A 24,448-nucleotide genomic window follows, 5' to 3' on the forward strand; every position below is an offset into this window, starting at 1 on the left:
GAAGTTTGGTGGTTAAAAGGGAGAAAAAAAAAAGTTTAGATCTTAAAGTCAGCGAGCTGCTTGTTGTCTCATTGTTCGCTCCTCAGCTGCAGGGAACAAGGGGTTAATCCACAATGAGAGACCTGGTCATATTATGCTCTACTATATTGCCTGGTTACTGGCAGCTATTCAGCCTGGCTGTCGTGATATCGAATTGCAGTTTAAGGCTGGCAGGCAGCCAGGAGTAGTCTATTTAAAAGACAGCTTGCTTCTCAGTAATCAGTCTCTTTAGAAAGTTCTGCAGGGTACAACTGTTGGGAGATTTACAAAGTATTTTTTTCCTTCTGACTTCTTTGCGTTTTTTTCCCCTTTTTCACATTTTTGGGGAATTCTAGTAAAGATTTAATCAGGCTGCAGGTTTAGCAAGATAAAGGCTTTTTCTATATAATTTTTTTTTATTTATTTTTTTGCAGGATTTGAGGAATTTCCAGGATTTTGCAGGACACTTTCTGCAGCAATATTACTGGATTACTGTGCATGAAACACAAGGAGAGAAGCTTGTGATCTATAACACATATATCTTTTATTTCGATTTTTTTTCCTAAGCTGTTGCACACTTTGCACCATAGACTTGGCTGCAGCAACAGGTATTCTTCCAAGTGACTGCTGATTTGTGTGCATGAGGACAGCAGCAGCTACCTGGCTGTAAGCACTTTGCATTTTTTGCACACAATATTACAGTGCATCCCTATTTTGTGCCAGTGAAGAGACTGCATTGCTGATTGTTGGCATTTTTGGATTATTTTGCAGGGACACCCCCTTATTTTAAGTATTTGGAGCACTTTGCACCCCCTCCCCAGCTCTCCTATACAATGATTCTGTCTGTCTGCTTCATCCTGACCCTGTGCCTTGGGCTTTGCCAGTGTCTGGGCTCTTTTGTGCACTGTGAGCCTTGTGACGAAAAGGCAATGTCTATGTGCCCACCGACCCCTGTGGGCTGTGAGCTGGTGAAGGAGCCAGGCTGTGGCTGCTGTATGACCTGTGCCCTGGCAGAGGGACAATCCTGTGGGGTGTACACTGAGCGCTGTGCTGGGGGGCTCCGCTGTCTTCCTAAGCAAGGTGAAGAAAAACCATTGCATGCCCTACTCCATGGCAGGGGGGTCTGCCTCAATGAGAAGATCTACAGGGACCAGGTCAAAATAGGTAAGTGCACCTGGATTTCTTGAGATTTTTATTTTTTTGTTTATTCACTGCACTGACTAGCAGACCTGTCAGCCATGTCTGTATGCTTAGCTGGGCTGCAGTGATTGACAGCTGTCAATCAAATCACTTTTTAGTATTTTTCTTTTCAGTATTTTTGCAACACTTTTTTTTTTATTCTGTCCACACAGATTCCAGCCTGTAACCTTCCCCCAAGTACATGATGTAGCAGAATCTCCCTGAATATTCGTGTGTACTTTATCTTCTCAGTGATTATTTTTACTCTTTAGTTTGTAAACTTTCTAGAGTTCCAAAAATATCCGCTGCTGAATGTACTGTCCCCTCTGGAATGCAGATGTATAAATATCCTGGGACGATGAAGGGTTAATCCTCCCAGGTTATGACATCACTTTGTTTTGCATGCTTCATATTTGCATTGTAAATAGTTAAGTGTCATTGTTTGCTGGATTTCTGCACTGACTGATAGTAAATGGCTCCCAGGTTGCAGCATTGATGACATTTTTTTTTGTCAGTCCCTGCAGATTTTCCCATCCAAATCCCTAAAATGCAAAGCTCCTGCCAAGCTGCAGACTGAGTGGTTTGGGGGGGGGGGGGGACTTTTTTGCAAAATGTTTAACTGTTTGTGGGCTAGACTGGGGGCAGTGTTCACTGCTGTCACCACTTACACATGATTTATTTGCCGTCAGAGACTTGTATACAGTGATCACAATCATCCCAGTCACACAGATGGGCTGAGATTAACCCTTTGTGACCATAACCTGTTACAATCTATATAGTCAAGTTTGGGGACAAAAAAAATCACACCATAAATAATGTATATTTTCATGTACGGTGGGACACACAACTGGTTAGTAACCTGTTAATGCGAGAAGTCCAAAAAATGGTCAACACCCCTGGAGGAATGGAGGGTCCACGCCTATCAGTGTCCTTGTCTAGGAAACATCCACTGTGTGGGTCCCCGCCCAATAGAAATTGGCTCATGATACTTTCTGTGGGTCCAACCTACTGCGAAACCATGTTTCTCAGACCCCCCCATAACAATGACTGCAGCAAATGATGTGCCCAGTGACTGTCACCCTGATGTTATTCTCTGTATACTCCGCACTAGAGGTTCTGTCCAAAAACTTGGGTGACATAGTGGGGGCAAACTTTTTTTCAATTGCAATTTTTTTCTTCTTTGGGTAGGGGAGGGCGGCATATGTCTTTAGTAACAACTTCCATCATACTTTGCTATTATATAATGTGAGTACATTCTCTGTACATTACTGTGAAATCTGTTGGTGCTTATATAATGGGAAATGAATTAATACACTTAATTTATACCTGCAGTAGAGTTTTACTCTCAGCGGTAGAAGGCAACATATGGTTGTACAGCACTTAAAGGGTTACTCCTTCCAGCTAGTGTTCCACCTACATTATTGCTGGCAGGCGGCCCTGCAGAGCACGGCAATTCTTTTTGGGTATAGCTGGCACAGCATTGCTTATGTAACTGAATGTATAATAAAGAGCAGAATGGTGTCAGTCAAGGATACAGATGACAACACTCAGATCTGAATCTCAACCCTGACTCTCTATTTCTAGAAGAGTCGCTCCTATTACTGCGCCTTTTATTGTTGCTGCGCATAAATTGTTAGCGGTTTGTTCTAAGGGTGCAGTCACATGCGGCAGATTTTGTTGCAGAAATTTCGTTCTATTCTTCTGATGGGGTTGTTTCTTTAGCAGGTGCATGGGTTCTGCAAGTTTCATTGAATGGAACTGATTTTCAGTCTCAGAAATTTCTGCAACAAAATCTGCCGCATGTGACTGCACCCAAAAAACTCTCCTGCATTTTACAATTCCACCACTAGGGGCAGTGTTGTATCTGCATTCCTCAGGCCGGAGTGATAAATTCATATCTTGTTGTTAAGGCTTCAGGATAAGTTTCTGGATATAAATTATAGAGCTGGCTATGACGATTATAATCCTGTAAAAAGGTGGTCTGCATGGCGAGTTTCTCCTCTACCAAAAAGGGTGTAAGATTTGGGGTGTGCACAATATACATGCTACCACAGCTGTAGATGGTTTGCTATTTTTTATTTTTTATTTTTTTTTTAATTCCACTCGGTTTTTGGACAAGGTACTTTAACAAACATGGCATTACCCTATTAGAACAGCGCCACTATTGTACATGAGATTTTTGTTTTCTCGTTTCATACAAATTAACCACGTTAATGAATATTCACCGCAACACAGATAATCCTACTAAATCTCTTTAATGCTCTACTGTAACTACTCTAATACTGCCCCCTATGTACAAGAGTATAACTACTATAATACTGCTCCCTATATACAAGAATATAACTACTATAATACTGCCCTCTATATACAAGAATATAACTACTATAATACTGCCCCTATATACAAGAATATAACTACTATAATACTGCCCCCTATGTACAAGAGTATAACTACTATAATACTGCCTCCTATGTACAAGAGTATAACTACTATAATACTGCTCCTATATACAAGAATATAACTACTATAATACTGCCCCCTATATAAAAGAATATAACTACTATAATACTGCTCCTATATACAAGAATATAACTACTATAATACTGCCCCCTATGTACCAGAGTATTAGGGTATGTTCACACGGCCTATTTACGGACGTAATTCGGGCGTTTTTGCCCCGAATTACGTCCGAAAATAGCGCCTCAATAACGCTGACAAACATCTGCCCATTGAAAGCAATGGGCAGACGTTTGTCTGTTCACACGAGGCGTAATTTACGCGCCGCTGTCAAAAGACGGTGCGTAAATAGACGCCCACGTCAAAGAAGTGACCTGTCACTTCTTTGGCCGTAATTGGAGCCGTTATTCATTGACTCCAATGAATAGCAGCGCTAATTACGCCCGTAATTGACGCGGCGTTCAAGCGCCTGCACATGCCGTTACGGCTGATCTTACGGGGATGTTTTCAGGCTGAAACATCCCCGTAATTTCAGCCGTTACGGACGCCCTCGTGTGAACATACCCTTACTACTATAATTCTGCCCCCTATATACAAGAATATAACTACTATAATACTGCTCCTATATACAAGAATATAACTACTATAATACTGCCCCTATATACAAGAATATAACTACTATAATACTGCTCCCTATATACAAGAATATAACTACTATAATACTGCTCCTATATACAAGAATATAACAACTATACTACTGCTCCTATATACAAGAATATAACTACTATAATACTGCCCCTATATACAAGAATATAACTACTATAATTCTGCCCCCTATATACAAGAATATAACTACTATAATACTGCTCCTATATACAAGAATATAACTACTATAATACTGCCCCCATATACAAGAATATAACTACTATAATACTGCCCCTATATACAAGAATATAACTACTCTAATACTGCCCCCTATGTACAAGCATATAACTACTATAATACTGCCCCTATGTACAAGAATATAACTACTGTAATACTGCCCCCTATATACAAGAATATAACTACTATAATACTGCTCCTATATACAAGAATATAACTACTATAATACTGCCCCCTATATACAAGAATATAACTACTATAATACTGCTCTCTATATACAAGAATATTACTACTATAATACTGCCCCTATATACAAGACTATAACTACTATAATACTGCCTCCTATATACAAGAATATAACTACTATAATACTGCCCCTATATACAAGAATATAACTACTATAATACTGCCCCCTATATACAAGAATATAACTACTATAATACTGTCCCTATATACAAGAATATTACTACTATAATACTGCCCCTATATACAAGACTATAACTACTATAATACTGCCTCCTATATACAAGAATATAACTACTATAATACTGCCCCTATATACAAGAATATAACTACTATAATACTGCCCCCTATGTACAAGAATATAACTACTATAATACTGCCCCTATGTACAAGAATATAACTACTGTAATACTGCCTCCTATATACAAGAATATAACTACTATAATACTGCTCCTATATACAAGAATATAACTACTATAATACTGACCCCTATATACAAGAATATAACTACTATACTAGTGCTCCTATATACAAGAATATAACTACTATAATACTGTCCCTATATACAAGAATATTACTACTATAATACTGCCCCCTATATACAAGAATATAACTACTATAATACTGTCCCTATATACAAGAATATTACTACTATAATACTGCCCCTACATACAGGAATATAACTACTATAATACTGCCCCTATATACAAGAATATAACTACTATAATACTGACCCCTATATACAAGAATATAACTACTATAATACTGTCCCTATATACAAGAATATTACTACTATAATACTGCCCCTATATACAGGAATATAACTACTATAATACTGCCCCTATATACAAGAATATAACTACTATAATACTGCTCCTATATACAAGAATATAACTACTATAATACTGCTCCTATATACAAGAATATAACTACTATAATACTGCCTCCTATATACAAGAATATAACTACTATAATACTGCCCCCTATATACAGGAATATAACTACTATAATACTGCCCCTATATACAAGAATATAACTACTAAAATACTTCCCCTATATACAAGAATATAACTACTATAATACTGCTCCTATATACAAGAATATAACTACTATAATACTGCCCCCTATATACAAGAATATAACTACTATAATACTGCCCCCTATATACAAGAATATAACTACTATAATACTGCCCCCTATATACAAGAATATAACTACTATAATACTGCTCCTATATACAAGAATATAACTACTATAATACTGCTCCTATATACAAGAATATAACTACTATAATACTGCTCCTATATACAAGAATATAACTACTATAATACTGCTCCTATATACAAGAATATAACTACTATAATACTGCTCCTATATACAAGAATATAACTACTATAATACTGCTCCCTATATACAAGAATATAACTACTATATTACTGCCCCTATATACAAGAATATAACTACTATAATACTGCCCCTATATACAAGAATATAACTACTTTAATACTGCTCCTTTCTCATGGTCATTCATGTCTGGCGTGTATATTATTGTGTCTATACTGGGATCCCCTATATTCTTCTTTCTTGCGGTGGTGTGAGCTTATATTGAATAACACAGAATATAGCCCGGGGCTCAGACTTTGTATCAGTAATCAAGGATTAGTCAAGTGTTTGCCAAAACTAAAGATTTGATGGGAAAATTATACATAAGACGTTTAACTTGTTCTTTACTTGATTTTTTCTTTTTTTATATATTTTATTAACTCCTTCTCCTCCAGAGACGTGAGGAGTGTTAGTAGCATGAACATTGTGTTACACATAAACTTTACATATCTCTATAACTTTTTATATGAAGTCCCTTCTTTCCGGCCTGTCATTAAATAAATAAGCATTAGCCACATATATGTCAGATTTTCTCTCTTAAAGGGATAGTTTACTATTTGGCCAACTCCACGCATACGGCCTAGGGTAATTCTATGTGGATACATCAAAACCTGCATTGGAGTATACAGTGATGAGGGTCTAGAAACCCTTTAGCAATATAAAAGAAGGTTTTAAAAAAGTTGAACTAAAATCAAAATTCAGTGACTGTGAAGAACGAGTATTACGTAATGATAAGGTCACCGTGGCCGTACGTCTTATTGACCATAATGGTAGTTGTGTGACCACAATGATTTTGAATGATATTATGTAATTTTATGTAATTTCCTGTGAACTTTTGGTATTTCAGAGGTCAAAAGGAGAAAAAAGATGTACACGACTTGAGTTGCATGTTCGGTATTGTGTAGTGACGCAACGCTCTGCAGCTAGATATTGTGTGACCACTGTTTACTAGCCATAGCCACGTGCTTACCTCTCACCACTTGGGATCCTGGACCAGCCAATTGGGAGTAAGAATTTGGGGTAGGGTCCCCACCATCGCTTAAGGAAAGAAGTGGGGAAAACACCTTTCATTGCTGCATTTTATAGGGGAGCACAGTGTAGGCTGTATTCTATAGGGGAGCACAGTACCAGTTGTAGTCTATAGGGGAGCACAGTACCGGTTGTATTCTATAGGGGAGCACAGTACCGGTTGTATTCTATAGGGGAGCACAGTGACGGCTGTATTCTATAGGGGAGCACAGTACCGGTTGTATTCTATAGGGGAGCACAGTACCGGTTGTATTCTTTAGAGGAGCACAGTATAGGCTGCATCTTATACAGGAGCGTGCGGTATAGGCTGTATTATATAGGGCAGCACAGTATAGGCTGCATTATGTAGGGGAGCACCATGTAGGCTATATTATGTAGGGGAGCGCACAGTGTAGGCTGTATTATGTAAGGGAGTACAGTATAGGCTGTATTATATAGCGGAGTACCGTGTAGGCTGCATTATGTAGGGGAGCACCATGTAGGCTGCATTATGTTGGGGAGCACAGTGTGGACTATATTATATAGGGTAGCACCGTGTGGGCTGTATTATGTAGGGGAGCACAGTATAGACTGTATTATGTAGAGGAGCACAGTGTGGGCTGTATTATATAGGGTAGCACAGTATAGGGTTAATGGTCTGCACTCCTTTTTTTTTTTTTTTTTTTTTCCTCTCTCTTTTCTTGAAAGAATGAGGTGTGTGGGGGGCGGGGGTGCAGAAACTGCTGTGTCAGGACAAAAAATGATAATGAGATAAGTTCCAAAGGAGAGACAGGGATTTGTATGCGGAGCCCTGTGGTTTAACCCCTGCCTGTCCTGATCCAGCCTATGTTATTGACATTCCTATTCGTATTGCTCTAGCAGACGGCCGCCATTGTTCTTCAGCTGATGTAATCTAATCATAGCCAATATTATTATATAAAACATGGAGCAAAATCTCCCCATAATAACAAGATTCCGCTAATCCTAGGCTCTCTATTCTTGGTGCGGACGACCACAGATGATTATATAGGTTATGTTACTAACTTCACCCCCTTCCCCGTGGACCCTTCCCTATTACCATGAGTTGAAATGAACACAACTGGTGATGGGGCATATAGACATGAATGTGTATATACTGGTTGTATTAAGATATTAATTCTACTAGTGGTCTTTGTTATAGGCTGTATTCATTTTCCCAGATTATAGCATTACAGTAATATTGGCCAATTAGGGTCAATTAGCGGGACGACAATATGAGGGAATCTTTTTGGGGGATTATGAATATACTTGGTAATTGGTCACTTGCAGTACTAGTTTCCACCACAACTGGCAGCAAATAATTTATATAAACATCCATGCAATAGCGCCCCCAGCTGCAACGGGGCAAGCTCCAATACTGCAATAACTTTAAAACAAAGTATCCCCCAGAACTGGAAGACTCCTGATTTTAACCAGTAAGAAGAACTCTACAACACGTCATCCACACTTTAAAAACGTGAACATTTTTTAGAGGCGGTCACTTTAACTTTTCAGTCAATTACTGACATGGCCGAGGTTGGGGGTTCAGAGTACCTCGTATCTCACTAGACTTGAAGGATAAATGGGGTGCATTCTATACAATATTGTTGTTTTTTATATCACAGCTGCCTCCGCTGCATGTATTGGATGGATACGGTTATAAAGCGTGATTTGGCAGTGACTATTTTTTTCTTTATGGGACTTCTAGTCCAGCAGCTGAGGAGATACAGGTTCTTGCACCTGCTCTGCCCTTTCTATGACTGCTGGAGGGAAAGGCTTTTCACTGGAGAGCCCTGGGCTCCTGGGGCAATAAATAGCCTGACGGCTTATTGCTTATGTTGCAGGATGACTGGTCATGAGTGCGGGTGTTTGCAGATGGGGGTGGAGGGGGCTGTAGTGTAGCAGGTGTGTATGCAGAGAAGACAATTGAGGCCTGATTTTTGTTTGAGAGTCTCTCCGATACTACAGAGGTCATGTTTCCACAGCTGAGATCCATGGTGAAATTCGACATACAGAGATGAGTCTACTTGATTTCATCCCAGTGACCTGACCCCTGAGCTGTCACACAGGCTATTTAAAAACTGCACTGATAATCTAGTCCATGGCAAGGAGGATTCGCTGCGCGCTCCTTCCATCAACTCGGGAACATCTGCAAGTTAACTCAAGGGGTGGAATATATATATATATAGTCTCGTACTTTATTTTATTTGAGAGTCACAAGACTCAAGGTTCCATAGCCAAATGCATAACTAATACTGAAGATCCATGAGTACAATCATCAGTTCCACTAAAAAAGTGGACTCTCAAAGTGCTAAAACATGACTAAAAGAACACCAAGTTTCCAATGGTGGGGTTCAGTAAGATGGAACCGTTATAAATGGTAGAACAAAGTCTACCCGACAGTCTTAGGAGCGCCATGAATCCTGGACTTGAAGATCTCCCCATCTCCAAACCCCTCTGAACTAAACCCAGATGGAGCTCCCATAGTTGTGTTTCGGCCCCATTGGGTTTTATTGGAGCAACGTCAACATGAAATGGGCACGGTCTTCAGAAGAGTCCTTTATTCTAGCGATGCCAACTCCTGGGCTCCCACTGACGAAAATATTCTGTCATTAGTGTATCCAAACTGAAGGAAATCCTCAAGTTTCTATGTCCGAACATCTGAAATTTAGTATAGGTTGTACTTGGATTTTTTTTTTTTATAACTTGTGCTTCTGTTCTGTCCCCCAATATGACTACTTAAAGGGGTTGTCCATAATTAGAAAGACATAGTTGTTTTCTTCCAAAAACAGTGCCACACTTATCCACAGGTTGTGTGTAGTATTGTAGCTCAGCTCCATCCACTTCAATGGAGATCAGCTGCAATACCAAACACAACCCGTGGACAGGTGTGGCGCTGTTTCTCCTAGTAACTGCTTTTTCTCACCCTGTACAGGCGCTTTAAGTTAGTTAAATTCTGTCGTCGCCCAGGGCAAAACAGAAGTCACATCTTGACTGATTGACTGTCTTGTCTTCTAGCGTCTCCAGTGATGACCCGTCAGGTGTAAGTGAGGCTTTTACTATCTTTTTGTCCACATTCAGTTACTAAGTGATTTTAACCGGGATAGAACATGGACCGATCTTTGCTATTTTGTTCTTGAGGTTCCCATTTCTCCTTCCACAGGGGAACAATGATCCTAAAGTTACAATTCATCTACCGAGAGCAGATACAATAGATGGAACAGAGATGGTATGATCCAATCACGGGGTACGATGATCAGAGATATGTATACATTAGAACCAGAGAACCCTCAGGAAAGACCTTCAAGGACCATGTCAAGAACTGTGCAATGCCGGGAAACCCGTAACAAGATCTCTATGGGAGGACCTAATAAATCCTTCTTTTTTAGGGAAGATTCAGACTAGGGGGATACCTAAAGTGAGATTAAAATAGGTTCCATCTGGTGCTGGTTCACACCGGATCAGGGGGACTTCAATGCTTGTTTGCCCTCATGTCTTGTCCCTTTATCCCTTGTCGGGGATTAGGACAGTGTGACCCTTGGCCCAATTCCCCTGTCTTTTTTGCTAGTGCTTTTTTTTTTATGCTGAAATTATTGCAAAATTGTGGCAACAAAATTGAAGGGGGTCACTCCACCCTAAAAAAAAAACCTCAATGACAAAGTCAACCCTGCTACATCCGTATATCCATTAGTCCATAACTACACACTGCTTAAATTCCAATATAACCGATTTACTAGAAGGACCAAGCGCTAGGGTTAGGGATTTTCTCAAAAGTGTTTTGTAAGGCTAGTGCATCTGGCCATGGTGACCCCCCCCCCCCTAATTTTGGAGTCAAATAAAAATGCTGTGGGTAGGGGGTGCCAAGCAGAGCTACGGGCTTACAAATGGAGGCTTGGAACTGGTTAGAAGCCAGAACACACAGGCTATTACTCTGACTCCCATGTAAAGCTAGACAAATCCTGTATGTCTCAAACAGTCCATGCTTTTCAACACGTAATTGCGAATGGAGGCCAGGTCCTGAACAAGGGGGGATTGTGTGCCTCATGGCTGCACGTGTAACAAGGTTACTTGTCTCTGGTCGGGGTCACGGTTGTGTAATAGAGGACCAACTGTGGCTTCACCCATTCTCTCCCAGAGGTGCCATAAATCCAATGCACTGCAGTCCCTCTGGCAACTAAAGGGTTTGTGATCGGAGAAGAAGGAATCTTGAGTGTTTTCGAATTTGAAACCGAGAGAGCGAGAGACCACATCCTAGTGTTAATGCAGCGCTCCAAGCCAGGATTTATGGGCATTGTGTTTACTTCAGAGGTTCTGCCAATGGTAAACCAACGGGAATGATGGAAAACGCGGCAGGATGCAACTGGCAGAAGCTCTGAAGTTTGGGGGAACTAACAAATTTGTATTTAAACCTGATCCGTGCAAATTGTGGACTGGAGGTTGAAACATTGTATCAATTCCCAACGCTACAAATCAATATTCCACTTATCTTAGTGGCAAGACTTGGGGTTTACACGCTACAATTCTGTGACCATCCACCTTGTGATCCAATAATATTTACATGGCACAATTAGGGGGATGAAATTAATGCATAACCAGGATAACACAAATGTGCCAGTCGTCAATGGAAAATGATTGCTACAAGTCAAATTTCAGGCAAAAATTGTAGTCCCTCCTGCCACCACCTTCTCCTCCCGTTCCTCAATAGCAATTCAGTTCCTCTGCCTCATGTTATGGCCATGTCATTTCTGTAGTCATCTGTGGGGTGAAGTCTTTGCTACTATGGTGTCGAGTTACGTAAAAGTTGCAGTCAACAGTAACTTTTGGCAGCTATTGCATCATGGGAGCATTGATTGATGCATTTTTGTAGAATTCTGCTTTGCACAACACCCCCTACTGCTTAGCCCATGGCCGAGGTCAATGTAGCGCTCCAGTCCTAAGCACATCCTTAAAAGAGTTATCCCATAAATCCTTTTCATACAAAAAGTCCAGAAATGCTGTTAATAGCTGTTTAAAATGAATTTGCAGTGTTTGTAGCAAAAGTAAAACCTCATCTTTTGCTTTCCTGTGTCCTCCTTGGTGCTTCTGCTAATCTGTGCTGCTGGGGGAGGGGCTCTGTCAGCATCTGTCTCCTCCCTCTGGCAGCTGACATTAAAGTCCCTTCTTACTTTCCAATCCAGCTTTACAGTTTATAACAAGCTGAGAAGAAGGGGTTTCCTCTTTTTTGCTGCCATGCTACTGCAGAGGCTCTGCTCCTTCCCTGACAAGCAGGCCAGAAAGCTAATTCTATTGGCTGCTCTGCAGTGAACAAAAGATTACTATGCAGAAACCTGGCTCTGAGGAGAGTGTCTGGGCATGCATGTCCACCAGCACTCGGCTCATTAGATGGATCTGCACATTGCTTGTAATGGCAGGAAGGAGGTGAAGGGAAAGTGAGCCCTAATCTACCCACCGCCCTGTCCCTGCCTACTTGCAACGACCCGCCCTAGGCGACGGGGTACAACTGGGCGGCGGTCCCTACGCTGTCTAAGTGCACGGGAGAACAAACCGGGAACACGCAAGGGAAGGGGCAGTAGCCCACGGAACGCCGCGAGAAAACGGAGCGGTGAATGAATAGTCAGGACCAGGATGAAGTGGAGTATACCAACGTGAGCATGGAGAAGGAAGCAAGCCAGGGGCAAAGCGAAGCAGGTTAAGCGGAACTGCAGCAAGGCAGAAGCACGGCAGAAGCAGGCTGGAGCAAGCAGCAGCGGGGCCAGGAATCCAGAAGAATTACAAGCACTGAGGAAGAGAACACGGCAGGTAATAAAGGACAGGGGGCGGAGCTAACTCCGACTGACCAGGCCGCGATAGGCTCTCCCACTCCTGAGCCTGCCACCCTGGTTGGTGGGAGCCGGTGTCAGTCTAACAGGTCTGGCCTCAGGTGTGGATTGATTAATCCCAGGAGTATACCTAGACGTAGTACCTGGCAGATCCCTAACATTGCTATATACTTTTAAAACTAGGTAGCGCCATACTGGCTTAAGTAAATGTCATAACTCTTCACTGGATCACTTTTGTTATGAGTTTAAATACAAAATTTGATTTATAATTTGCTGCTTTATTTACATAAACATATTAATCTTCGTGGGATAAGTTCTCTGGCAGATCATATTTATCTGACCTCTCAAATCTCCTACCAATCCTGAGAAGGGAGGTGCGGCTCGGTCCCCGTTCCCACTAGATTCCTCACTCAATGAAAGTCTTTTTGGGAGGTGAACCAGATGCACCAGCTGAGTAAGCACGTTCCATTATCTAGGGGATAGGCCATAGAAGGTATTCATGGGAAGACCCTCGAAGGTGTCTATAAGATGACCATAGACATTCGTTTTCTGTTAGACAAAACAAATTGCGCTGATTCCTCCATGTTGGCTCTGAGTATAGTGCACGTGTATTTTAGTGGGGGTGAGGGGTGGCAGACTATCAGGGCATGCTTCAGGACTGTGTGACAGGCCACATAGACATTGGATTGTTGGTGAATCATGGCTGGTGGCCAGCTGTTCATGGACTTGAGCAGTTTGGGTGGGATTTGTAGAAGCCAGTTTAATTCTGAAAAGAAATGTAACTAAAGTATCACTGAAGGAAGTCGCCTTGTGCTGCCGTCATGATGACATCATGGAGTCTACGAGCCCTGGGAACCCACGCATTTCATAGCAGCAGGTAGCTGAGCCTGCAGACTGATGAGCAGATGTCCGGCCTGTGGGCAGCAGCTGTGGTTACTTGTCTGGGGAGTCCAGGTGGACATGAGGGAATGCAGACCGATGTTTACTTCTTGAGTGTCATCTCCATTATAGCTGGCTTCTGTGCCACTCACCGTGCTGACCCCCATGTTAACACTGCACCTCATAGCATAAAGGAGCAGGTCTATGGAACGGGCCGTAATTGTGTTTTGTTTTTGCTGGGCTTTGTGATTGGGGTAGTGGTGCAGAATTGGATACTTAAGGCTGTGTGAATGTCATCGGTCTTTTCAGAATGCATTGAATAGCTGACCGCAAGGTCATGGTGACAAGAGAATGGAAAGTTGGGAGGGGTGTCTCCAGTTTATGATGGGAACACTAATCTAGCGGCAGAGACTCTTAATCCAATCTTTAAATATTGTCTTACAACATGATTGTGGCGGTTCCGCAATAGTCCGCGTCTGGCTGTAGGATATTAACATTGAGTCCTGCTGGTCTTCTAATGCTTTTTTTTTTATTTATTTATTTTTTACATTTTTCTATTAATACATAGACCATTTAATTAATCTACATCCTGGCTTTATTGTTGTAAAAATCAGGCCGTTATTGAATAATAGGTGTATTCCCCTATTAAATAAAAAATAAATGATCTTATTTGCAAAAATTTTAGTCCCCCATTTCCTGGGTAACAATCAATTTGTCCTTCTTTATGGCTCCTATAGGGGTTTTTACCCAGCTTTTTCAGATTCCTTAATGGCTAGTCCACCATTGAAATTAATATGCCATAAAAGGATCCATGGGAAAAAATTATGAGGCGTCTATAAGATGACCATGGACATTGGATATCTGTTAGCCAAAAAATTGCTGATATTCTCCATTAATATGCCAGTTGGCTCGGAGTATAACGCACCCTACTGGGAAGGAATTGGTTTTCAGTCGGCTCTAAATTGGGATGTCTTCTGCTGGACCTTCGGGATCCATTCAAAGCCTGAGTTCCTCCAGCGGGCCAGTCCAACCCTACTCGTATCTTTCTCAAAAACCGTGTAAAAACTTCACAGAATAGAATTCAAATACTTGATTGAATGACCACGAAAGAGTATTTTATGTTGGTTTTGATAGGTTCCAACTGTTCGAAGTGCTCACAACACCCCCCACCCTCCCCATTGATTGATTGTCAGTCATCGATAAGTCAGGAAAATTGAGCTGAGTATGACCAGTGGCCTTCACAATGGGTGTATCTATATGGGCAGATCATCTTACCGGCATGTCCGAGCAATACATATGGAAGTCCAATGTGACATCACAGGTCTTGGCAGAGGTTGGGTTGTCCCTTGTAAAAGCTAAAAATATAGGATATGAGGCACAAAGGGATATCTTTAGTCCAATTGAGGCCAAATTTGTGCACAGTCCAGGGACCAAAACTGGACAACCTTAATGGTTTTCAAAATGTTCTCATTCTTCTAGATGAATTCTTTGCCAATAAAATGACTTGTTCTTGAGGAGGGTAATAAAGCGAAGTTAAAACACAGGGTTTATGTTACATACAGGACAACGGCTGAGACAGGGTGGTGTAAAGTAAGGGTCTGTCTCCCTCTAGTGGTATCGGCTTTGGATGCTGTTTTTGAATAAACTTTTTGTGCCTAGAGATCATGTACAGCAGTGCGGGAGCCATGAGTCCGGTCACTGAATGCCTCAGGCTTCTAAGTTCTCCCGAAATTTGTTTGGGTTTTTTCCAAAGTTCAAAAAATTGTATTATGAGATTATTCGACTTCCAAGAAGCGCGTGCTCACGTCAAATTGTGGGGAAATTTAGATTGTAAGCTCCACTGAGGCCGGGATCACGGTGGATGAAAACCTTCTCTGCACGGTGTCCAGATGATTCTATATATAAAGGATAATTCTATAAATATACATATATTATTAAGCTATGGGGACTGTGTAACCAGACATATCAGGGTTGGGTTTTTTTTAAGCTATATCAACTAGAAGATTTTCTTTTTTGTTTTTTTAAGCTCATTCAATATCAACTTTTTGGGTACAGAATTAATCACTTAAGAAGGTCCTAGGTATTGTAAAAGTTCATTAAAGAGTTCTAGAGGATTTGAGAAAAACATGGCTGCTTTCTTCCAGGGACAGCGCAACCCCAGTCCATGGGTTGTGTCTGGTATTGCAGCTCAGTTCTATTGAAGTAAATGGGGCTGAGCTGCAATACTACACACAACATGTGGACAGGTGTGGCGCTGTATGTCTGATCCTGGACAAACTCTTTAATACATGCTGAGATGGGAGCTGGCATGGTCAGACTGCTGCCAAGCTACTTTTCGTTTTCCCTGCTGTCACCGCAGGAACCATACATCTTTGAGCTGAGACAGGTCTGACAGTCTGGTTGCTATCGATACTCTGCCTAACAACCACAGGCTTCTAATGTTCCTAGCAACCAACCTGCCTCAGATTACCAAGTCATCAACTCAAGTCACAAGTGCCACTGAACTGAGGGCAATGAAGGAGGAAGACTCTCCTGTACTAGGTCGGCTATGAGTCTACTTGTGTCGTCATGGTGGGATTTTCCGAGTCTTTAGGCACATCCCGCGGATTTTAGTTCTTCTCATTCAACAAACCTCATGACTGGATATCGCTATCTGCTTATCTATATAATGTTTTATTCTACTATTGGCCTATGCCGCTCCAAAACCCATAATCGTGACTTTGTAATCCATTTTCTTGCAGACAGAGAGTCGAGAGAGGAAGATCCAACAACATCCGAGACTGAAGACCATTACCACCAAAAGCAAAGCTCCCGTAAAGTCGTTCCTGCAGTCTCCGAGCAGAAACACAGGGCTCTAAAAATTCATCAGCGGAAGAAGCAGTCCGCTTCCAAGATCGTGCCAGTGGAGAACAAGGCGCAGACTCTCTCCTCTCCGGAGTACAGCATTGAGTCTGAATTGGTAAGTCCACAGATCCCACTGGCTGAAGAACTCTGCCTGAAGAACCATGAGATGTCCACTCCATTTACTGCACGCTCTAATAGATGACGTTTTTTTCAGGGCCCCTGCCGTAGACAAATGGAAACTGTCATGCAGGACATGAAGGTGTCACATCGTGTGTACCCCAGAGCTTTCTATATTCCCAACTGTGATCGAAAAGGATTCTTCAAGAGAAAACAAGTAAGTCATGAATATAAAATATAAGTGTAAGATTAATCAATATATAATGGCTAAGATGCAGATTAATCAGTAGTTATATTCCTGTATATAGGGAGCAGTATTATAGTAGTTATATTCGTGTATATAGGAGCAGTATTATAGTAGTTATATTCTTGTATATAGGGGGCAGTATTATAGTAGTTATATTCTTGTATATAGGGGGCAGTATTATAGTAGTTATATTCTTGTATATAGGAGCAGCATTATAGTAGTTATATTCTTGTATATAGGGGGCAGTAATATAGTAGTTATATTCTTGTATATAGGAGCAGTATTATAGTAGTTATATTATTGTATATAGGGGCAGTATTATAGTAGTTATATTCTTGTATATAGGAGCAGTATTATAGTAGTTATATTCTTGTATATAGGGGGCAGTTTTATAGTAGTTATATTCTTGTATATAGGGGCAGTATTATAGTAGTTATATTCTTGTATGTAGGAGAAGTATAGTAGTTATATTCTTGTATATAGAAGCAGTATTATAGTAGTTATATTCGTGTATATAGGAGGCAGTATTATAGTAGTTATATTCTTGTATATAGGGGGCAGTAATATAGTAGTTATATTCTTGTATATAGGAGCAGTATTATAGTAGTTATATTATTGTATATAGGGGCAGTATTATAGTAGTTATATTCTTGTATATAGGAGCAGTATTATAGTAGTTATATTCTTGTATATAGGGGCAGTTTTATAGTAGTTATATTCTTGTATATAGGGGCAGTATTATAGTAGTTATATTCTTGTATATAGGGGCAGTATTCTAGTAGTTCTATTCTTGTATATAGGAGAAGTATTATAGTAGTTATATTCTTGTATATAAAAGCAGTATTATAGTAGTTATATTCGTGTATATAGGAGGCAGTATTATAGTAGTTATATTCGTGTATATAGGGGCAGTATTATAGTAGTTATATTCTTGTATATAGGGGCAGTATTATAGTAGTTCTATTCTTGTATATAAGGGCAGTATTATAGTAGTTATATTCTTGTATATAGGGAGCAGTATTATAGTAGTTATATTCTTGTATATAGGAGCAGTATTATAGTAGTTATATTCTTGTATATAGGGGCAGTATTATAGTAGTTCTATTCTTGTATATAAGGGCAGTATTATAGTAGTTATATTCTTGTATATAGGGGCAGTATTATAGTAGTAATATTCTTGTATATAGGGGCAATATTATAGTAGTTATATTCTTGTATATAGGGGGCAGTATTATAGTAGTTATATTCTTGTATATAGGAGCAGTATTATAGTAGTTATATTCTTGTATATAGGGGGCAGTATTATAGTAGTTATATTCTTGTATATAGGAGGCAGTATTATAGGAGTTATATTCTTGTATATAGGGGGCAGTATTATAGTAGTTATATTCTTGTATATAGGAGCAGTATAATAGTAGTTATATTCTTGTATATAGCAGCAGTATTATAGTAGTTATATTCTTGTATATAGGGGGCAGTATTATAGTAGTTATATTCTTGTATATAGGGGGCAGTATTATAGTAGCTATATTCTTGTATATAGGGGGCAGTATTATAGTAGTTATATTCTTGTATATAGGGGGCAGTATTATAGTAGTTATATTCTTGTATATAGGGGGCAGTATTATAGTAGTTATATTCTTGTATATAGGGGGCAGTATTATAGTAGTTATATTCCTGTATATAGGAGCAGTATTATAGTAGTTATATTCTTGTATATAGGGAGAAGTATTATAGTAGTTATATTCTTGTATATAGGAGCAGTATTATAGTAGTTATACTCTTGTATATAGGGGCAGTATTATAGTAGTTCTATTCTTGTATATAAGGGCAGTATTATAGTAGTTATATTCTTGTATATAGGGGCAGTATTATAGTAGTAATATTCTTGTATATAGGGGCAATATTATAGTAGTTATATTCTTGTATATAGGGGGCAGTATTATAGTAGTTATATTCTTGTATATAGGAGCAGTATTATAGTAGTTATATTCTTGTATATAGGGGGCAGTATTATAGTAGTTATATTCTTGTATATAGGAGGCAGTATTATAGGAGTTATATTCTTGTATATAGGGAGCAGTATTATAGTAGTTATATTCTTGTATATAGGAGCAGTATTATAGTAGTTATATTCTTGTATATAAGGGCAGTATTATAGTAGTTATATTCTTGTATATAGGGAGCAGTATTATAGTAGTTATATTCTTGTATATAGGAGCAGTATTATAGTAGTTATATTCTTGTATATAGGGGCAGTATTATAGTAGTTCTATTCTTGTATATAAGGGCAGTATTATAGTAGTTATATTCTTGTATATAGGGGCAGTATTATAGTAGTAATATTCTTGTATATAGGGGCAATATTATAGTAGTTATATTCTTGTATATAGGGGGCAGTATTATAGTAGTTATATTCTTGTATATAGGAGCAGTATTATAGTAGTTATATTCTTGTATATAGGGGGCAGTATTATAGTAGTTATATTCTTGTATATAGGAGGCAGTATTATAGGAGTTATATTCTTGTATATAGGGGGCAGTATTATAGTAGTTATATTCTTGTATATAGGAGCAGTATAATAGTAGTTATATTCTTGTATATAGCAGCAGTATTATAGTAGTTATATTCTTGTATATAGGGGGCAGTATTATAGTAGTTATATTCTTGTATATAGGGGGCAGTATTATAGTAGCTATATTCTTGTATATAGGGGGCAGTATTATAGTAGTTATATTCTTGTATATAGGGGGCAGTATTATAGTAGTTATATTCTTGTATATAGGGGGCAGTATTATAGTAGTTATATTCTTGTATATAGGGGGCAGTATTATAGTAGTTATATTCCTGTATATAGGAGCAGTATTATAGTAGTTATATTCTTGTATATAGGGAGAAGTATTATAGTAGTTATATTCTTGTATATAGGAGCAGTATTATAGTAGTTATACTCTTGTATATAGGGGCAGTATTATAGTAGTTATATTCTTGTATATAGGGGGCAGTATTATAGTAGTTATATTCTTGTATATAGGGGCAGTATTATAGTAGTTATATTCTTGTATATAGGGGCAGTATTATAGTAGTTATATTCTTGTATATAGGAGCAGTATTATAGTAGTTATATTCTTGTATATAGGAGGCAGTATTATAGTAGTTATATTCTTGTATATAGGGAGCAGTATTATAGTAGTTATATTCTTGTATATAGGAGGCAGTATTATAGTAGTTATATTCTTGTATATAGGGAGCAGTATTATAGTAGTTATATTCTTGTATATAGGGGGCAGTATTATAGTAGTTATATTCTTGTATATAGGGGCAGTATTATAGTAGTTATATTCTTGTATATAGGGCAGTAGTATAGTAGTTATATTCTTGTATATAGGAGCAGTATTATAGTAGTTATATTCTTGTATATAGGAGGCAGTATTATAGTAGTTATATTCTTGTATATAGGGGGCAGTATTATAGTAGTTATATTCTTGTATATAGGGGCAGTATTATAGTAGTTATATTCTTGTATATAGGAGGCAGTATTATAGTAGTTATATTCCTGTATATAGGAGCAGTATTATAGTAGTCATATTCTTGTATATAGGGTCAGTATTCTAGTAGTAATATTCTTGTATATAGGAGCAGTATTATAGTAGTTATATTCTTGTATATAGGAGGCAGTATTATAGTAGTTATATTATTGTATATAGGGGGCAGTATTATAGTAGTTATACTCTTGTACATAGGGGGCAGTATTATAGTAATTAGACTGCTTATGGTTCCAAATTTATGTGCCACTGCACACGGTCTGTATCTACATTTTTGCCATGTGCAATGACCATTGTGTTGTGATTATAGTCAATGGAGCAAAGTGGCAGGTCCCAGAATGATTGTGGAAAGAGCTAGGTATTCTATGAACACTGTGTCAAGCTGCTGTCCAGAAAAACCTATTCCTGTTTATACATTGAAATACTCTAACAATATTATTTTTTTCCTTCTGACAGTGCAAACCCTCCAGAGGTCGTAAACGTGGAATCTGCTGGTGTGTAGACAAGTACGGACTTAAGCTTCCAGGCAGTGACTATGCCACCGGTGACCTGCAGTGCCACAGCTTTGACAGTAGCAACATTGAATGATTCCCCGCTCGTTGACCTACGATGGCTGGATGGACGTGATCACTTGTGATTTTTTTTTGTTACTTTGTCTTGGGATGTCCAAAAGGATTTCTCTATTTTATTTTTTATTTTATTTTTTTCCTCATCTCATCGGCAAAAGCAAAAAAAGAATCAAAAAAAATCTTGAAAACTTCAGAAGATAGATCTGAAAACAGAAAAGACAATGATGAAGAAGCCGAGGAAAGGAGAACTTCTATATATAAAAAAAAAACACAGTGTAAAGCTCGAGGCAACAGAGAAGGAGAATGTTTTTCTAGAGTAGAATGAGAAGCTCTGTTGCTTTTTAATTATTTTATTTTTTGGTTTTTGACAATGGGGAAAGGCCCATAAGCTCAAGTTGGCTCCATGCTGTCCCTGTTCTGGTGTTGACTGAAGTCCTAGCACATGTAGACTATTTTTGAAATCTGTATGTTCACAAAAATATTTATTTTTGTTTCCATATGATTCACGTAACCCAATGGGCTTGTCCCACCAAGAGATGACCAATTGGTCATCCGCTCCAGCATGTACACACCTCGCACCTCATCCACGTCTCCAGTCATTCTGGATGTGGAGGAGACCTTGAGGCGGTGATATTCTGGCTGGATTATCACTGACTGAAGCTCTAGAAATCGCTAACCTGTCACTTTACTTTTTGAATTTTATTTCTTTTTTTTTTTTGACGGGCACAGGACACTTGTGAAAATGCACTCCATATGTAGAAAATGATTGTTATCCGTTCCCTTCGCATCGACTCCTTGTCACTTGATGGCTCCTGTTGCCAGTTTTACTCTTCACAAAGACCCTGTTTTATTTGTGCCATTAAAATCTATACAGGGTCACTTAGATATTCGATCACAGCTGGGTCTGTAGAGAATCCCTCCAGGATCGCCTTATCAGAAAAACTGAGACATTTTTAATATATATAACTATATATATATATTTTAGGGGAAAAAAAATCCTATATTTTTTTTGCTTCTATTTCTGTAGTAGCAAGATATTGTTAAAATATTATCCCCCCACCCCTCTCCTGTATCTGCCAAAGCATCTTGCCAACTATTATTTGCCCATTTTTATAAATTGCCCTTTGTATCAGCTTCATGTTTTTGTTGAAGGCTTCACCCGCTGGTCCAGGTTCCTTTTCACTAATTAGAGGGTAATCGGGCACTAAAGTAGATATTGGTGCTGTTTTTGTTGTTTTTTTTTTTTTTTTTTTCTTGATGACGTTTCAATAGTTTGTTGAAAAAGATAAGCTATAAGCTGCAACTTTTTGTTTCGTTGAGTCGATCTCCTAGTTGCTCTTTGAGTCAAAGACGATTAGCTGCTGGCTCCATGAGATCTGAGAAGGTCAAACGACTCGAGCTTTAAATAAATGAAGGCTTTAGATACCACTTTTCTAAGTCTTAAAAAGCCATAGGGAAGTTTTTGAGACCCTTCTTGCCGAATTAGTTACTTATTTAAGGTGGAACAGATCTAGAACTTTTTTTTAAAAAAAAGTCGGGAACATCCGGAGCTTATGAAGATAATATATCCAGACCAACATGGTGACAAGTCTCATGGACTCTACCACTTGTTTCATAGGGAGACAAGAATAAAAAAATATATACAACACTGCTGGATGTGCTATTTGTATGGACTGAAGAACTAAATGAGGAAAATATTTAACCTTCAGTGCGCTGAGGTGTAAATGAATGTCTTCAGGGCGATCAAGTTGAGACTGGGTTCGAAGTTTAGAAGAAAAATCCAAAACTTTGGGTTTCAATGTGGACTGCAGGTCATGTCACCGTGTCACGCGATTACAAAATGAAGTGACAATTACGTAGAATTGCTGATGGTTATGTTTGGCATTCCTTAATTTTCTGCCTTTTTTAATCTCTATATGGAAAATGCAAGACAATGAGTTATTATGTGGACTTTGCAAAAAAAAAAAGAAAGGACCCTGACGGAACCGAACACAATGGCTGTTCTGTGGGACTGTTGATAGACGTTCATTTATTTTCCTTGGGAGTTGCAATTTCTGAATGTTCTCTGATCTGTGTGATGCGTCATTTCTTGAAAGCTTTGTATTACTCCTGGCGAAAAAAAACAAAAACTTTTTTTTTTTTTTGTTTTTTTTTGTTTTTTTTTTTGATCGGTGTTGCTTTAAGACTGCTGGCTTTACCCATTTAGAAAATACCATTGCTTATGCTCTAACACTGTCATGGCTGAGAAAGGTGAGGAGCTCTTCCTCTTAGGACTCATGCACATAGCCATCATATGGCCCCCATATCAGGGAGAAATTACCCCACGCCCCTCCAAAAGACCTCCATTTAATGGAGAATACCTCCGGAATATGGCGTCTGATGGACAATGCCGCAAATGGTTTTTATCTACCTGATTCCGAGGTACAGTCTGGGCCCATAGACATCTTTTGGGTGCTATATTATGGCTACGTATAACTCCGATCTCGTACAGAGTCATAATATGGCGGTCTGCCCCTAAACTTGAAATCTTAGATTGTAGGGTACTCCCGTTTCTTTTTTTAGCTGCCTGGGACATGCAATATTTTGACAGGTTTCATAATTGTTTTATATAGCTGGAAGATCATTTTAATTTTATTTTGTGTTTTATCTATTTTTTTTGTTTTTTGTTTTTTGCTGATGTTTAAGGATAAATAATCTGCTCAGAGACCTGCCAAAAATATTATTAAAAATGATCTGGCCAGCCCTCAATTTTATTTAATGGTTGGAAACTCACTTTTATTTCACATGCATCGATTTTTTTTTTTTTTTTATTTTTTTTTTTTATTTTTATTTTTTTTTTTTTGTTCACTTAGCAGTTTGTGAATCACTGGCGATGGTCACGTTAAGCTCAGGATGGTACTCGTATGTTTTCATAGTAGGAGGTGCAATGTCTCTGTACACTGACTGGATGATCCTAATGTGGAGAATCATTGGGGCTAATTTAATGTTGTGGCCACATAAAATCGTATAAGTGATCACATCCAGAATACAGCTGCCATGTTTTAAACGATGAGCGCAAATGTCTGCTGGGCCGATTTATTCGTTTTTGCAGTATAAGGGCACGGCCAGACGTGGCAGAGTTTTTCCGCAGCAAATGTTGGTGCAGATTTGGGGCATTTACGCAACGAATCTGCAGCAACATTTGCATATTTGACAGGTAATTCAGACGTTGCAGATATCACAGCGGACTTGCCACAGAT

The 24,448-nt window shown here is 39.0% G+C and overlaps 1 protein-coding gene across 1 annotated transcript; it reads left to right on the plus strand.

The window, feature by feature from the left end:
* Positions 1-285: 285 nt before the first annotated feature.
* Positions 286-22,151, plus strand: IGFBP5 (insulin like growth factor binding protein 5). Its single transcript, XM_075831049.1, has 4 exons — positions 286-1,182; positions 16,628-16,845; positions 16,945-17,064; positions 21,097-22,151. The coding sequence occupies exons 1-4, from the start codon at positions 852-854 to the stop codon at positions 21,226-21,228; spliced, it is 801 nt and encodes a 266-aa protein (XP_075687164.1). The 5' UTR covers positions 286-851; the 3' UTR covers positions 21,229-22,151.
* Positions 22,152-24,448: the final 2,297 nt, after the last annotated feature.

Source organism: Rhinoderma darwinii, chromosome 6 (genome assembly GCF_050947455.1).
Source record: "Rhinoderma darwinii isolate aRhiDar2 chromosome 6, aRhiDar2.hap1, whole genome shotgun sequence".
Classification (NCBI taxonomy): Eukaryota; Metazoa; Chordata; class Amphibia; order Anura; family Rhinodermatidae; genus Rhinoderma; species Rhinoderma darwinii.

What these genes read in the sequence shown, in the direction of transcription:
- IGFBP5 (XM_075831049.1), top strand. Translation starts at nt 852, where the DNA reads ATGATTCTGTCTGTCTGCTTCATCCTGACCCTGTGCCTTGGGCTTTGC. An exon ending in CAGGGACCAGGTCAAAATAG is followed by an intron (nt 1,183 to 16,627) that starts GTAAGTGCACCT and finishes ATTTTCTTGCAG; the next exon opens with ACAGAGAGTCGAGAGAGGAA. An exon ending in ACAGCATTGAGTCTGAATTG is followed by an intron (nt 16,846 to 16,944) that starts GTAAGTCCACAG and finishes CGTTTTTTTCAG; the next exon opens with GGCCCCTGCCGTAGACAAAT.